The sequence below is a fragment of the Aedes albopictus genome, chromosome 2 (genome assembly GCF_035046485.1).
Source record: "Aedes albopictus strain Foshan chromosome 2, AalbF5, whole genome shotgun sequence".
Classification (NCBI taxonomy): Eukaryota; Metazoa; Arthropoda; class Insecta; order Diptera; family Culicidae; genus Aedes; species Aedes albopictus.
The window spans coordinates 150,528,728-150,546,927 of record NC_085137.1 but is presented as its reverse complement, the minus strand read 5'-3'; the positions used below and the strand labels follow the sequence as shown (position 1 = coordinate 150,546,927).

Sequence of the window (18,200 nt, the reverse complement as noted above, 5' to 3'; positions counted from 1 at the left end):
AGTTTGTGACAGGTCCTCTTTGACATTAAGTAGCACGCAATCGAAGCCAGCTGTCTCCTCTCTCTAGGGTTACCAGACGTACTCTTTTTAGAGTACATGTACTCTATTTCAGCAAAAAATTGGGCGTACTATTCTTTTTGGTAAAATGGGCCCAATTGTACTCTTTTTTTTGCAAAATTACATTTTTCTGTTAAAATATACATATCAGTAAAAATAAACTTACAAGTAGTAAAAAAATCAGCATGCTACAAATTAGAATCACTTTTAACGAGAGGTCTTATCTGCAGAAGAAAGGCCATCTTAATTTTCCCTTTCTTCCATCGAAATCACTCTAATTCATTCAGATTATGATTCGCTCCTTGCTGAAAAATGTTGTTAAAACTGTCGTTTATTAATTTGTTTTGCAAAAATGGTTTCACTTTGACGTGCAATAATCGGAAGGGTAAATAATAATAAAAGTATTTCGTTTCTGTAATATGCTAGCTTTTGAAAGCAGGCTCAATTTTTTAAACTGTTTTGAACGAAGCAGTGAGTTACATTTTCCATTGAGATCTTAAAAGAAGTTTGTAATCTGTATTAACGAGATTTTAGCCCTTCTGAAGAAAGAACTCACATTTAGCAAGTTTGTCGGGATTGGTATTCGATCCTGGGTCCTCGGCGTAAGCGTCACGTGTTTTAATCATCACACTAGGTCCATTTCACAAAAAAAAATGAAAGTCTTACGAAACCTATTGCACGAAATCCATCTACGGGAGAACAAAAATTTGACAGTTCTCGCTAATTCGTAACGAAAGAAATTTGAAAGCAAATCACTAACACACAAGTATTTGGATTGGTCAATAGTTGGCATGAATACTGAAAAAATGTGAAATTAGAAACTGCTGTAATAACTATCCAGTGATGTCTTAAGTAGACACTTTTTTCACTTCGTTAGAAAATTTACCTACCTTTAGGTGTCAAGTATGGTTCACAGAATTTAAATATAAAAAGCTTCACGAGTGTCAAACAGTATTTTATCGATTACTGTACTCTTTTGTACTCTTTTATCAAAATTCTTGAATGTACTCTTTTCATGTGTGAACAATATGGTAACCCTACCTCTCTCTCAGATCCCGTGTATCCCTGAAGGCTGCCTCACACGTTTGACTGTGTAGGTGGTCTACCAGAAACTGGATGTTCTCTCTTTGACAGAGATCTATGTAGCTAATGAACTTATCCACCGATGAACCGAATTCATCGCGGTCCGAGAATTTTGACACTAGAGCGGGGTCTGTTCCAATCAGAATCGTCCAATTCTGATTGGAACAGACCCCGCTCTAGTGTCAAAATTCTCGGACCGCGATGAATTTGGTTCATCGGTGGATAAGTCAATTAATGCGTGAGCATTAATTTCAAGTCCCCAATATGCATTTGTGGTTATGCATTTCTGCAAATTTCCATGTTTGGCATAGCACCAATTTCGCCAGGCGCGAACAATAAGCAGTACTTTCCTGCAACATTATGGCATAAAAAAAGAAAAAAAAAACATCAATAAGCTATTTTACGAGACGTTCTACCGGTGGGCCGCTCATTGTTATTGTTTACATTTGATGTTTTTGTTTTCGCAAAAAGTAGCATAACATGTGGTGAGCGCCAATCAGATTTTTACTGGCAGAGATGTTTTGGTTTCTAATGTGGCATGTATCAATCCCCCGAGCTGCATGATGTCACTAGCAGATGAAAAAAACATCCCCACGGTCTACGGATATTAATTATAGTGGGCGGATTGACGCATTTTTGCAGATAAATGAACCTCGTTTATTGGATGGGCCTGTATCACATGTTATGCTAGCGAAAATGTAAATAAATGGGCCCACCGGTTGGACTTCAAAACTGGTAAACATTCAAAAAACAGCTGATTTGAAACGTCTCATAAAATGCCTTATATGCATACTGTGGACATAATGTCACACAATAAGATTCTTTACTTTCTCTATGCGCTATGAATGATGAATATAGATAAGAAAAAATAGACACTATGAATCAATTGAATCAATATGTACTCTTTACTAGATCTAAAGGCTATATGCAAATGTCTGTGGATCTACACTATGATTTGAGTAAAGAGTATTGATTCAGTTGTATTCATACACCCCATTTGCTTACCATATATTATATACTCTTTGTAACGGCGCCATATCCGAACTCATGTACGAAGACATTATCTCGGACATCATTGTCAGAAACTGCACGGTTCCGCCAGATAAAGGAACGTGCTGACGCAAGAGTTCAATGACAGAATCCTTCGTAATTTTCTCCACTGGCCGAAATTTCATTTTATCGTTCTCGTTCAAATCGGTTATGGTCAAGCCATGTTGGTCTTTCGAGACACACTGTATCAGTTCCATTAGGTGTTGATTGGAAATTCGCATGGTACCTGTTGAAAAACAAATAAAAAAATACTAGCTGTCTTAGTATTGCATACTGCGTTTTCGGTCTTCCAAGTCCAAGTCCCTCATAAAATACTAGCTGTCTTAGTATTGCATACTGCGTTTTCGGTCTTCCAAGTCCAAGTCCCTCATAAACCTTCCTTGGGTGAAAAGTAACAGAACAAATCAAAGACCACCCAAATCTAACGTCCCATTTGTGAGTTATGCGCGATCCCACGTATGCCATACTGCATTTTTACCCTCTATTATAATTTTAAAATGAAATTTCGTTTGTATGAGTGTAAGACTTGTATGGCACGTAGGGGCCATCCACACATTCCGTTACGCTTTCAGGGGGGGGTTGCAGAATTTAACTAATAAATTGGAATAAAATAACTATCATCCTTACCTATTTGTAGCTGCTGGTCCGTTTTCATTAAACGTGTTCGAAATTTATTAACCAGGTGTGTTGTGTCTTGTACACATATTTTACTGTCTTTGACGGTCGCAATGTACCAATCACCATACGCATTATCTGGTCTGCTTTCTGAATCGGTTTCTGGGGGAAGTTTCATTTGCTCCATCATCCCACCAATAAACCGGCTGTCTCCATCTGTGGACTTTGCAACTATTTGTATGCCCTCTTTAATAAACTCCTGTTCCACAAACTGCCATCGCTTTAATACATCTTGTGTTGTGAACTTGTTATTTGTACAGTAAAAATTCACGCAGAACGGAGAAGCATACCGGGCCAAAGGTTGGACCATGCATAGCTGCACGTAGCGCGCGATTGGGTACTGTTTCAAATCATTCACGATTTTCAGAGGGGATGAGCAGTTGAACAGATCCATTTTCGGCATTCCATTGTCATCCATCGGTGCAACCAGTCCAGTGAGTTGATCCAGAATAGAGTTGTACTCCACCCCACCACTAATGCGGGTGGCGTCTTCGCTCCAACACACCGCCATTGGATATCCATTTCTTTGTGTTATATTCGAATTTGAGCTACTGTCTAATGACAGTGAGCAATACCAACCTTAACAATTAGAAGTGCCAAAATGTGAATAGCATAAAAGAGGAATAAACTGAGGACCCGTCCTCTTTCGTGTTTGGAACGTCAACGCAGAAACATCTATTCTTATTCTACCAACCTCGTCACATACCCCCGGAGTTATATAGTGAGACTTCATCGTCAGACATAATAGTGGCTGCGAGGAGAAATCCACGTGAAAAGATCGTTTGTGCTTCATTGTGCGAAACAAGTGAATTTAATAGACTAAACCCGATAGTGGACGCAACAAAAGGCTACAGTCGGTAGCGTCAGGGGTGAAGTGATATTTTTTTTTTATCGCGTGCAATATTCTTTAAGGCAAATAAAGCATAGTGGAAATCCCATTGTGAAACGTAATTTTGCCCCCGCACAGTGGTGCAATCGTGCTGCCTTTAAATTACTTTTCTATTGTCCAATTGACATTGAAAAGTCAAGGTCACCATCGGCCACGCAATTAATGCTAATAGAACGACAAAAGAAACTGTGGTTATTATTTATGCTAAACGTTGTGTTTTCTATTTTTATTCAATTAGATATTCAACAGTTTAAGTGAGGTGAGCCTACGGTGGACCAAGTAGGTACCGTACAAAGTTTTCGCTAAGGCTAGAGCGAGTTTGTCTCGACGAAAGGGTGTACGTACTGTACGAGTGGATTTGGTTGTGTCTTTCTGGACTTCATCTGGTAGCGTCATTCGAAGGAATTGATCAAAAAGCATCGGTCCTGTGGTGCCATACAAGGTAGCTAGCTGGTGTAGCGCATACTACGTGTCGCAAGGTGACCCCAAAGTAATTGGTGAGTGTTTTTTAATTCCATTTCTATTCAACATTTTGGGCTTTGAGAGTGATCCATTTTGTAAAGTATACCATTGTTAGTTGACAAAAGCTATTGTTTTATCCTTTATAATACAATAGAATAATGGCTCAATCCAACATGGCGTTTACCATCGAGCCATACCGCCGGGGCGGAAAGTTTTCGGACTGGGTTGAACGTTTGACCTATTTTTTCTCAATGAACAAGGTCGAAAAAGAAAATTACAAGGCGTATTTCATTACGATGAGTGGACCAACCGTTTTTACGGAATTGAAACTATTGTTTCCAAACACCGAGCTTACTCAGGTCTCTTATGATGAGATGATCAGGAAATTAAAATCCAGGTTGGACAAAACCGAGACCGATTTCATTCAGCGTGTTAAATTCAACAATAGAGTTCAATTGCCCAACGAGTCAGTAGAGGACTTCATCCTTGCGGTCAAGCTACTTGCGGAGTTTTGCGGTTTCGAGAATTTTAAAAACTCCGCCATTAGAGATCGCATTGTAGCAGGGGTACGGGACAAAAGTTTGCAACAACGGCTTTTAAATGAAGATAACCCCACTTTGGAAACAGTTGAGAAAGTAGTTGCAACCTGGGAGATAGCAACCAATAATGCCGTGTCCTTGAATATCGATACCGAGATAAGCCAAGTGGGAGCTCTTCATACTCCAGGTCATCAGGGCCGTAGAACGAGTTACGATAAATTAGCTTTGACTTATCAAGCTGCAAGAAACTTGAACAGAGGCTCGGTTAAAGATAGGTTAGGGTTCAGATCTACTCCGCGAGGAACCGGAAGGATCGATTCATCCAGCAGAGGAGGACTACTGAGGACGCCGCGGAATAATAAATCCAAGTACGCCAATATGATTTGCGATTTTTGTAATATGAGAGGGCACATCAAGCGCAAATGTTATGCGTTGAAAAATTTGCTAAATCACCGTGTTCATTCTATTGATGAGGATGACCCCAAAGAAGGACCTAGTACAAGACCCAGTGTCGACGAAAACCTGAATGAGCTGATGGGAAGAATGACAACTCGCGACTCGGACGACGAAAGTGATGGATACAATTCAGGTGACGATCAAAACTATTTACAGTGTATGCATGTAGGTTCCATTAACAAGATAAGCGATCCATGTTTAATTAATGTAAAAATAGAAGGTAGACCGGTCCAAATGGAAGTCGACTGTGGCTCATCGGTTTCGGTTATGGGAAAGAAGCAATACTTCAATACTTTCACTAACCCTTTAAGGAGATGCGACAAACAACTGGTAGTGGTTAATGGAGCGAAACTAAGCATTGAGGGGGAAACAACTGTTTCAATTAAAGTTGGTCAAAAGACTGAACAACTAAAACTTTTGGTATTGAATTGCGATTACAATTTTATTCCACTTTTTGGAAGAAGTTGGTTAGATGTATACTACCCAAACTGGAGAAACTCGTTTACAAATTCGCTCATGATTAATAATTTAAATGAAAATCAATCTGCTTTAACTGACGATGTCAAAAACAAATATGCTAAGGTATTTATTAAAGATTTTTCTACACCAATAATTGGTTTCGAGGCAGATTTAGTTTTAAAACATGATATCCCGATTTTTAGAAAAGCTTATGACGTTCCCTACCGTATGAGGGAGAAAGTTTTAGATTATTTGGAAAAACTGGAGAGGGAGAAAGTAATTACCCCTGTGCAGACGAGTGAGTGGGCATCCCCTGTTATAGTAGTTGTAAAGAAAAATAATGAAATTAGACTGGTTATTGACTGTAAAGTCTCAATAAACAAGCTAATCATTCCCAACACGTATCCATTGCCGGCGGCGCAAGATATTTTTGCCAAGTTAGCAGGTTGCAAGGTATTTTGTGCCTTAGATTTGGAGGGTGCCTACACCCAATTAGCTCTGACGGAAAGATCGAGGAAAATAACCGTTATCAATACAATCAAGGGACTTTACACGTATAACAGGCTACCCCAAGGTGCCTCATCGAGCGCCTCCATTTTCCAAAAAGTAATGGACCAAGTGTTGGAGGGCATTGAAAATGTGTCATGTTATTTAGACGACGTGCTTATTGCCGGAATTAATTTAGAAGACTGCAAAAGGAAACTTTGTTTGGTTTTAGAGAGATTGGCTAAAGCCAATATAAAGGTAAATTTAGAAAAATGCAAGTTTTTTGTAGAAGAGTTGCCATATCTTGGACATGTTATCAGTGAGAACGGTTTGTTACCATGTGCGGATAAAATTGCTACCATTCGTAATGCTAAACCTCCTAAGAATGAATCGGAGCTCAAATCATTCTTGGGGTTAATCAATTATTACCATAAGTTCATACCAAATCTGTCTTCAAAACTGTTTTTCCTGTATAATTTACTTAAGAAAGACGTTAAGTTTATTTGGGATGAAAATTGTAGCAAAGCATTTGAGTCTGCAAAGAACTCACTGTTAGCCACTAGTTTCCTTGAGTTTTATGACCCAAGAAAGCCTATAGTGGTAATGTCCGATGCATCTAGTTACGGCTTAGGAGGGGTGATTGCTCATGTCACAGAGGGAGTTGAGAGACCAATTTGTTTCACATCCTTCTCGTTGAACGATAGTCAGAAGAAATACCCTATCCTTCATTTGGAGGCTTTGGCGCTGGTGTGTACTATAAAAAAAATTCCATAAGTATCTGTATGGCCAAAGCTTCGTGGTATATACAGATCACAAACCATTGTTGGGTATTTTTGGGAAGGATGGGAAAAATTCCATATATGTGACAAGGTTACAACGGCTCATTTTGGAGGTATCCATTTACGATTTTGAAATAAAATATAGACCATCTCGACAATTAGGGAATGCGGATTTTTGTTCGCGTTTCCCTTTAGAACAGGAAGTCCCAAAGGAATACGAGCTTGTTAGAAGCATTAATTTTGGAAATGAGTTGCCAATTGATAATAAGAGTATAGCTTTAGAAACAAAACGGGATAAATTCCTATTGGAAATTATGCAATTTTTGCAAAATGGGTGGCCATCAAAAATTGAAAACCATTACAAAAATGTTTATACGAATCAGCACGACTTGGAAATTGTGGACGATTGTTTAATGTTTCAAGATAGGGTGGTCATACCACAAAAATTGCAACTTAGCATACTGAAACTCCTTCATGCTAATCATGCAGGAATGGTTAGAATGAAACAATTGGCACGTCGGACCGTGTATTGGTTTGGAATTAATGATGATATCGAGAAATACGTCCGTTTGTGTGATATTTGTAACAGCATGGCCATTGTTCCTAAGCAAAAAATTGACTCTAAATGGATACCTACTATAAAGCCTTTCAGCCGAATCCACATTGATTTTTTTCATTTCCGCCAGTCTACGTTTTTACTGATAGTTGATAGTTATTCTAAATGGTTAGAGGTTGAGTGGATGAAAGATGGGTCGGATTGTGAGAAGGTTCTTAGGAAGTTAGTGGCTTATTTCGCCCGATTTGGTCTCCCAGATGTTCTGGTATCTGACGGCGGCCCACCGTTCAATGCTTTTAAATTTGTAAATTTTTTAAAGAACCAGGGAGTTGTAGTGCTCAAAAGCCCACCGTACAATCCACCAAGCAATGGACAGGCGGAAAGGTCGGTAAGAACTGTGAAGGACGTTTTAAAAAAATTCTTATTGGAACCTGAAATGAAGGGTTTGCATTTAGAAGATCAAATTAATTTATTCCTTTTTAACTATCGAAACAATTGTTTGGCAGAGGATGGTACCTTTCCATCGCATAAAATTTTTAATTATGAACCGAAAACAATTTTAGATTTAATTAATCCTAAGAAACTCTTTGAGAATAACTTGTCTACACCACGGTATGATGATACTAACAGATCGAAAACTATTGGTTTGCAAAAAACCGAAAAGGATTTGTTGGAAAATCTGACTTCAGGAGAGGAGGTGTGGTACAAGAATCATAACTCTAATAACACTGCCAAATGGATCAAAGCAATATTTCTAAAAAAATATTCTAAAAATATTTTCCAGATTCAAATTGGAAGCGTGGTAACTACCGCACATCGCGTACAACTGAGGATGATCAATAATGGCATTCAGTCGGCACGTCCCAACGTTGTGGTATCGTTCAACAGATCTGGCCAAATGGCAGAGGCGATTATTGAGCGTTGTACAACGGAAGGAGTGGATAACGGGTCTGATAATCGGACAACGGGAAATTCCATTGAGGAAGATCGAAGAAGACGAAAACGTAAGGCGGATCCATCGAACGAACCACCAAGGCGATCCAAGAGGACACGTCGGCCGAATTTAAGTGATGATTTTGTTTACTGAAGATTAGGAGTCATTTAGTATAAGAGTAAGATCGGTTCCTTATGGAACTTTCTGAATTATTGATCTAGAATTAGAAAGACCTTGCTGACATATCAGCTATCGAACATTTGTAACTTTTCTTAATTTGTATTTTTGTGTATTCTTTCTTAAAAGGGCAAGAAGTTGTTATATTCGAATTTGAGCTACTGTCTAATGACAGTGAGCAATACCAACCTTAACAATTAGAAGTGCCAAAATGTGAATAGCATAAAAGAGGAATAAACTGAGGACCCGTCCTCTTTCGTGTTTGGAACGTCAACGCAGAAACATCTATTCTTATTCTACCAACCTCGTCACATACCCCCGGAGTTATATAGTGAGACTTCATCGTCAGACATAATACTTTGAAGGAAGTTTTTCAGCTCCCCCACCAATAGCTGCCCCTCACGAACCAGTTCGGAGTTATGTTGAACTGTGCGCGGGTGTGGGGCCGGTGCGTTTGCTCGGTCAAAATCGTACAATTCCTTGCCGCCTTGGATTAGCCTGTTGAGGAATATCATTAAATGATAGATGATTATCATGTTTAAACCTCGGTTAGTTGATTCAGACATTGCTTTTTGACCTTCTTTTTGAAAGAATGGAGTGGGACAAATGGTCGGCGTTCGGTCAGAGTGGACTACGTGATTTTTTGGATAGGTAATTGAACACGCAGTTGAGAAGTAATTCTATTTCACAGACAAATAGACGTTTGATTCTAATTGCTTTTTGGTTTTGTATTTTGATCTGAACGGAGATTATTCCCTCGATGTAACCTGGTAGCTCAGGGATTGGGGTGGTAAGGGATCTTCAGGGTCGTAAAGCGTGACTTTGAGTTAATTCGTTCTGTTTCTGTCAGTGTTCTCTTGAGATGGTAACAGGAGTCGTATGAAGGTGCCTATTGAGGAAACTCAGGGATGCTAGAACAGTTGAATAGTAAGAATGATGTCGGATGGGGGGGGGGGGGTCACAAACACAAAAGGGCTTTCACTGGACCACTAAAACGACGAGGCTTGGTGGCTTCTTCGAGCCCGGGACAACGACACAATCACAAAAGATGGTGGAAAGACTATTCAAGAAGATTCAATTCTAATATTTGGAATACCCTGTGGCTTCTATAACTACTATATACAATGGTTTATTGGTGACGTCACATACTTTACATAGAGAGGTACTTGCGCATTGTGGTGTTTGATGGTAATTGGCCATTGCATCGATGCAGATCGTTCACGAAACACTGGCCTAGGTGTTCGCCGGTAGGTTGCGTGTGTTGGTTGTAGAACGTAGGTGATGTCGGGACCTGGCACTAATAACGAGCGGTATAGGCCACCGCTGACAAAGATGGCGGCGTATAGCTTCATCCGAAGCCGGGAAGTATCGGTTTTGTCCGCCGATAGAGAAGATGGCGGCCCATAGCATTTAACCTAATTTTCATCCGCAGACGATCGGGACAAACTAGGGACGGGTATCACTTTCGCTGTTTCGATCCTGGGCGCATATTACCGGATTTCTCAGCAAGGACGATTCGCTGATAAATAAAAGAAAAAGGCCCGCTCTTTGGGCCTACCCAGCATATTAGACCCCTGTGACGTCACTAGTTTTGTTCTTTAGCACTATTGCTCACAATTTTAACTTAGTTCTTTACCTTTTTCTTGACGTTTTCTTTTATGTGGTGAAGGTTTTGTTTTTTCGTTTGTTTGATTGCATGATAATACAATAGCTAGAATTTAACACATTTAACATTAACCAACATTTTAACGATTTTTCTTATACACAACTCACAGTAATAATTTTCGATATTTTAATCACTAACAATTTTGTTACTCTAACGAACTATTATTTCGTACAAAACCTATTTGTTTTAAGAAAAGAAACTATGAATAATATTTCCACACAATTAGGAGGTATCACATGCTAACCTCAAATAACGGAAAACTTGACACACGCGCGCACTACGAATCGGTTCAGGATCACAGACGAAAGAGAATCTTCTACTTGGACCCCTGTCTTTTTATATCAAACGGCCACATATCTCAATCATTAGATATTATTCATTTTTACGACGCACCCTATCTAGCATTACACCTGCGCTCCATCTGTTGGCTGGTGAACAAAGGCTTAGTAATGTTTTGCCCTCTTATTGCTCAAACCGCTCGACATCTCATAGATCTCATCTGACAGTGACATTAAAGTGGAGCACCCATACACTTACACGTCTACCATGAGTGCCACAGACCCGAAGTTTAATAGGAAATATTTATCAGGGGCGTATTGAGGGGAAATCTAGGAAGGAAAATTGGGAAAATCTATAATTGTGGTGGAGCCACAAAACTACTTTGGAACCAACGGTTACATCGATTGTTTCGGACTGATAATTGTTCTGATAGTTGATCTTCTTCACCTGTGTGACTCTACGTTCCCATATCGGATTGACGATCGAAATCCTTATCCGCCAACGGAACCCAACCATATAAATGTTTAAATAGTGCATCGACAAAGAGTAACCTCTGTTCACAATTGTGGAAGTATACAAAGAAGTCATTATTTTTAATGCTCACCGATACGTGAAAAAATCCTTCTCCAGCTCGGAGTACCGCTGAGCGTGTTTGCTTTTTCCTACGCTACGATTCAAAATTTGTCCCAACAGTTCAGCAGATCCTGTTTTGGTGCTTGCGACCTCCCTTGTGGCCACTGTTTCGCTAGTGCTATGGTCGGCCGAACCATAGCACATCACCAGTTTAAAGGATCCTGCCCGCATAATCACAAACTGTAAATGTAAAGTTTCTCATACTGTAGATTACCATTAGCAATGGTCATTTCACCATTTCTCAGACTATCGGAGCGAACAGTAAGCTTACCATTCCATGTACATATTTGCCAGTTTGACAAATGGTAAGCCGCCAATTTACAGTATGTGGAATAGGCGGTTAAGATAGGTTACCATAAAAAATCGCTCATTTTCCCGAACAAAATTTTCGCAATACAGTAAACAATACGGTCAATATACTATCCGCTTTTTTGGACAATTCACTGTATAGCAAATGGTTAGAGAACATTTTAACCATACATTTGAAAGAAAAACTAACGTGTATGTGTTATTATTGATTTATGGTCTTTCATGGTATTTTTAGCGTATGATATATGGTTCTACCACATAATGTTATATGTAAAGAAACAAAAAAATGAAACTAGCAAATACGTTTTATATAGTATTAATTTATTTGTTACAACATCACATGAAAAAATGGATTATCATTATAGAACACTTAGGCCACGTAAACTTCTATTCCATGCTGCAGCAAACATCGAGAGGGGCGGGATCTTCCGGAGCATAAGCATCTTACCCAGTTTCCACGGATTTCTTGCATTTGCTTTTTGACTGCTCTACCGGAGGCTCTGCCGACGTGCACTTCTTCTGCATTCCCTGGCTGATTGTGCTGCCTAGCCCGTTCAGATCCGGTGAACCACTCATGAAGACAAAACCCGCTGGTGTCCTACCTATGCGAGCAACCGGAATGCATGACCTTGTAATGTGCCGGATCCGGAATTCCTCCAGCGGGTGCTTATCAAATTCATTCCGAACTTTGATTTCGCGAAAGTTTCCATCTGCAACGGGCAAAAGAACACTTGAATAAAAAAAAAAACCAAAATGTTTCGGAAATGCTTACCTACGATTCCATCCTCATCGAAGTCACGGTGGGGAGTTTTTTGATCAGCTTGTCGGCCTTAGGCGCTGGAATAGATTGCCGGGAAGGATCCGCAAAATGACAAAGATCTGCAATTCCGAGGAATGAAAAAAAAAATACAAGCGCTGCTGGCAGCGAACGCGGTGCTTTTTTGTTGCTTACAAATACAAATGTGCCAAACTGTATGCCATACTGTTGAAAAAATGTGATACATAGTGTGATGTGTAGGTGCTAGTGTGTTGCGCAAACACAAAAATTTACCATCTGATAGAAGGTGGTGATACTCTGTCACCATTTCATGCAAGTTCGCATTCCATACCGTTTAACAAATTATGGATGCTTTAGTATACTGTCGTTATTTGACATAGATCATTCTTATTGTTATTTATTGTTATCATTCTCATGCTCCATATTGTTCAACACAAAATTAGCCATGGAATATAATGTCATCTTAACAGATACAGGTAACTAATTGTTTGGAATGTATGACATAATGTATTTTACTATGCGGGTGATTTTCAGGCGAATTTTCAGCAGACACTCGTGGAGACATCTCCGTAGTAGCACCACAGAGGAGTGATTGTATCGTCTCATCGGTTTGTAAAGCAGCGGTCATATTCGGAGAAATTGTTACGCTCGTCTTCACAATTTCTTCGTATTCGGTTAAATACTCTGGGGCATCGAACTCCAAGCTAACGAGGTGTGCCGTTCTTTCCTGTTTTATTTCATTTTCATGTTCCAGACCCCGATCCAAGCGCAAAATTTTGTTGTCAACTGGAGACGAGCCGGTTGGGTCATCGGTTGGTTGAATATTGAAACGCTTGCCGGTATTCATTGAACCAGATGGCATTGGCGTTGGGGGGAACACTATTTTGTGGACGTTGGTAACGTGGCTCACAAAGTTGCTTATCTTCCAGCGTCCGGATGGTTCTGGACGACACGTTATGTTCCTGGTTGGAACACAAAGCGAGCATTTCACGATTGCCACAGCACCAACCGAGCCAACACTTACTTCGACATCGATGGTTTTCAGGGAATCTATAATGTTCCGTTGCGCGTGTGTGCCATCGAACCTGTGTGCAGTGTGAATTAAAAAGATTAGTGGATATTGATCAGAATTCATTTTGACCGCAAGACATACCGCTTTTCGTAGAAGTCGATAATCTTCGACTTCACCAGACTCTCGCTATCTGCCTGACCGATTTTGGCAGTCGGGGAAACAGCTGATGAAACCAACGATTGATTGGAAACGGCTTTTGATTTTTTCAAATAGCATCGGATCCCCTTTTCCTTAATCATTCGTGCAATGAATTTAATTTCGGTGCGCTCTCCGGTCATCAAAATGAAATTTTCCGGGCGATAGGCAAACCTGCGGAAGCATTCATCCAACTCAGCTGACATTCCCACAGTAACACGACGCATATCACTTTCGATCCCATCCAGCTCAACGTCCCCTAGTTCCGCCAAGGCACCATTGACAAATCCGGTATGGCTTAGAATCGTTTTGATGTTCTGTGGAACGATCCCGACGTCTTTCTCAACAAAAGACCAGAATTTTTCTTCTTGAGTTTTCTGTTGAGGGATTCCATCCACTTCAATTAGTTCTATTCAATTGATTTTAGGATATGCTTACCATACTGCTCAAGCTTAAACGCAATCTGTCACGGTCGTATTAATTAAACGGTACTCTAAAATTTGTTCAAGCGCCCTAAAATATTAGCACTAGTTTGTATATACTGAGTTATAAAATTTTTGTAGTGAAACCTGACGTGAAACTCCAACAAACTAAAGCCAACAAAATTATTTGTTTTTGATCACATTTGACAGCTCGTTTGACAGTTTGTTGACGGGATGATGAGAAGTGAACTAAAATATCCGCACATATCCGCTTTTAATCGTTCTATCCTTTTTGCAAGCGTTCACAGTCTTCTCCATCCCATGCTAAATACACCGAAAGTAATCATTACGACGATATCCTCTGAGGACTTTTCAAAAAACATGGTAAGTTTTTTGGAAAACGGAAAAAAAATGACAATATTGCGGGTCTAAATACTCTCTATGTAAATAAAAATGGAATGATGTTTGCATGTCACCGATTTGGCACCGCGTCAGCGAATTTTTTCTCTCCAGATCTGCATGTCAGAAATATAGTAGGCAGGCAGTACGATGTTTGCCGGGACAGTTTCCTTTGAGGCAATAATACAACTCACGAACGGATGACCGGACAGCTTGTACGGGGAAGAAATTTAACACGATTGCAAAGTGACATTACGACGTTTGCCGGGACAGCTAATTAACAAGATAAAATGCTCGCTATTAATCCATCGATTTTATTCGTATTTGTTTTGATACAAGCATACAGAGTATACAGAGGCATGGTCATGTTCCACTGCAGACGCGCCAACTTGGTCAAATTATTGGGGGGGCAAAGCCTGGTTTTTCAGATTTTTTGTATGGGAAAATCGAAAAATTGTCAAATATTGGGGGGGCAAAACCATGCTTGCCCCCCCTAAGTTGGCGCCTATGTTCCACTGGGATCGTAGAGCCAGAAAGAAAGTGGTCAATCCTTGGGTCAATAGAACATGCTGTTGGGTCAGTAAAACCGAATGGTCACCCGAATGGATGAATTAAATCTTTTGATTCAGCTTGTGCGACAATCTTTTACCAAAGTAAATTGAATGATTCATGTACATACCGAATACCTCGCCGAATACCATGCTCAAATCAAGGCTCCAATGCTCTCGTTCCTTCCTATGTATGTTTCCTTTGGCAGAAAATCAGATTTATGATGATGGTGTGTCTCAGTAGTTCAAATAGGTTCAAATCTGCCTTCACTCCTGGACATACTTTTGTGCTGTTAGTCGATTGAGGGAAAGCAATTAGCTGTATCCATGACCTTTCGGATCATCTTTGAGTTGTTCGCAGTTCTAGTTGCATGCTGGACTCGTATTTACTCGGGGGAGGAAGCTTGCAGGTTGATTCGTGAGGTGGGGGTGATAAATGTGAGCGTTTTCAGTAGATTCAATGGACTTATCCACCGATGAACCGAATTCATCGCGGTCCGAGAATTTTGACACTAGAGCGGGGCCATTCCAATCAGAATTGGACGATTCTGATTGGAACAGACCCCGCTCTAGTGTCAAAATTCTCGGACCGCGATGAATTTGGTTCATCGGTGGATAAGTCCATGGTCCGTCTGTTTTTAAACTTTATAATACTAAAAACACTTACTTTTGATCTTAGCGTTAAGTCCTTGCGATGATTCCGGCGATTCCATGGGTAGATTCCGGGTAGAGATCAGCGAGTTTTTGGAGCCGATTCGACTTGTTTTGATTTATATGTTTTGAGTTTATTATTCGTTTTGACCTGAGAGAGAGGAGACAGCTCACTGACAGCCACGATGTTTACATGTCTTCTTCTTACATCTTTTTACAACTTTGTGCGCCACACAATGGTTTGAGAATGTATTATTGGTCAAAAATGATTTGCATATTGAGTACGTTGCGACAGAGCATGGAAAATGAATGGATTCGTTGCGCATGGCGTGGAAAACTGAACATTAATATTTTATCGTTTTTAAATACAACAAATGGAGCAACAATTTAATAAGATCTTTTGGATATTTGGCCACTCCACACCATCAATGTGCAATTTTCAGCTCGGTTCGCGGTGACAGTTTGTGACAGGTCCTCTTTGACATTAAGTAGCACGCAATCGAAGCCAGCTGTCTCCTCTCTCTCAGGTTTTGACATTCTCTTTGTAAAAACATCCTTATTGGAGTGCGTTCATGATGAAACTACCGTGAGCGCTTTCAAATCGTTGGAGGGTTGGACACGGTTAGAAACGGATAGCGACGGATAGATTGGAGTTTAGGAAGGATATGAACAAAATAATTTCTACGAGCCTATCATGTGCGGGTTTAGAGGAAACATAGCGAGATTCACAAAAAATCCGGATCTGCCATTCCCCTCGAATTAAAATGAAAAAAGAACGCAAGACACCTTCCATCAAACTAGACGGCTGCCGACTGATACCACAATCAGCAATCGCCGCACTCTTTATTCATTACAAGTATATACAATTTGACAATCTTCTTTAATAGCATACCTATGCCAACAAATTTATATTTAATATACCTCGCTCCAACACTTCAAACTAGTACCTGAAGGTTCGACGCTACACGAGCGTTCAACGCTACCTAACTTCCAACAGAAACACCTTCAGCCGTCTTGCTAAATTACCTTTATATTTCAACATTACACAAAATTACTACTGAAGGGTGTTATTTGTCAGAAGGGGGTATTTCTAATTTATAGGCAACGCAAGTAAGCCACCATAATGTGCAAATTATTAATAATTTTTTTATCCGTACATATTAACTAGATTTTTAGCCCTATGCTAGTTCATCTCGGGACCCACGCTTTATTTCCCTTCCGAAAGAAGAACTCACACTTTGCAAATTTGTCGGGAGTGGGATTCGATCCCAGGTCCTCGACGTGATAGTCACGTGATTTTACCATCACACCAGGTCCGCTCCACGAATTATTAATTAACTGGTGTTAGAGACCGCCAGTGCACCCGTAATTTTTTTTTGGAAAAGTTGGGACACCAACCGACTTATAAGATTACACAAAAAATGTTGTGAACTGTTAATTACCACTAATGCATTGTAATCGTTGGATTCATTACATTAAAAAAATCTTGGAAAAAATATACTTCTGCATAAATTGTTTCTTTTGTTCGTTGATTTATTACATCTGAATTCAGTTTTCTTTTTTGTATGTATTTTTGTATCATACATTTCAATAGCTGTTTATTTAAATTTAAGAAAAAAAATATATATATGGCAACACGGCAGAATGTTCTGCAATGATGATGCTTTTGATCACGCGCTGCTGCATTGAAGGGATGATAGGTTGATCTGGAGGGGAAATATTGAACCAATCAATAGATCCATGGAATAATTTGTCCCATGGTTTGAGCAATCTTCGAGAGGATTGATGTTAAATTTTTGGAGGTGGGGAAATATTGTAGAGAAAATTGAAGTAAAATGCGCTATGGAGGGGAAATATTGCTGCGTGGTTGATCAAACGGAAGATAGGGGAAAAGTTGAATGATTGATATCAATTTATTTTTGAACAATATTATACATTCAATGTATCCATAAAACGGTCAACTATTGATCAATATATGGATCGTGTTACTGGCGCTACTAAGCCTTTTTAATTCGTACCCCGCTTATACGACACATGTCGAATTAAAAAGTGTTCAAATGTTACAGCGATGTACACTGTAAATGCAAAACAGTTTGATATTGCGCTTATACTCTCACCCGCAGAAACTCCTCTTGCACCCGCAAATTTCGGAAGTTATGAGTTGGTGCTATTCAACACCCAAACCGCCTGGAGACCAACCGGAATGAACTGAGGATGGCAACAATCGTAGAAAGAACGAGCTTTTCATTCGCGCCACCGCAATATTTGATAAAATCTAGATTGAGTTTAAATAAGGGCGAAAGTAACATGAGAGAGTTCTCTTCATCGACTCTCTCTTCTGCTAATTAAAGTGACAAGATGCAAATATGGTTGAACTCTTTGGTCATAAATCGCTAGGTTGCGATCTAAGTGTAAAAAAGTTCGATTGAATTTGCATCTTGTCACTTTAATGGATCACTAAAATAACTAAAACGGCCGCTATGAAATGAACAGATAGCGCCACCGTAGCCTTGTGTGTTTGACGTAACTCGACTGCTGACACAGTGTTACCATAGACTAATTTCAAGACCTCGATGTACCAAAGAAAACGATCAAATTTTCGGTGACCAGTCCGGTACCCAATAAATATTCATAACCGTGCATTTTTTTCCGTGTAAATTGCCTTTTGTGTAAATTTTATTTAGCGTGTTAAATCTGTTCACCAAA

The 18,200-nt window shown here is 39.7% G+C and overlaps 1 protein-coding gene and 1 long non-coding RNA gene across 3 annotated transcripts; one reads left to right on the top strand and one right to left on the bottom strand.

The window, feature by feature from the left end:
- Positions 1 to 3,392: 3,392 nt before the first annotated feature.
- LOC109413561 (uncharacterized protein K02A2.6-like) lies at positions 3,393 to 8,960 on the top strand. Of its 2 annotated transcripts, none has more exons than XM_062850608.1 (2): positions 3,393 to 4,251; positions 4,371 to 8,960. In XM_062850608.1, exon 2 carries the CDS (start codon positions 4,375 to 4,377, stop codon positions 6,928 to 6,930), a length of 2,556 nt encoding a protein of 851 aa, XP_062706592.1. In that variant the 5' UTR covers positions 3,393 to 4,251; positions 4,371 to 4,374; the 3' UTR covers positions 6,931 to 8,960. The 2 variants fall into 2 exon arrangements, with proteins under 2 accessions (XP_062706592.1, XP_062706593.1); XM_062850609.1 differs by having other exon boundaries at positions 3,393 to 5,344; positions 8,276 to 8,960.
- A 2,829-nt stretch (positions 8,961 to 11,789) lies between these two features.
- Positions 11,790 to 12,785, bottom strand: LOC115264338 (uncharacterized). The gene is made up of 2 exons (XR_003896134.2): positions 12,262 to 12,785; positions 11,790 to 12,199 (listed from the first exon to the last, which is right to left on the bottom strand). It is a non-coding gene; the product is annotated as an uncharacterized LOC115264338 (long non-coding RNA).
- Between the last annotated feature and the right edge of the window lie 5,415 nt (positions 12,786 to 18,200).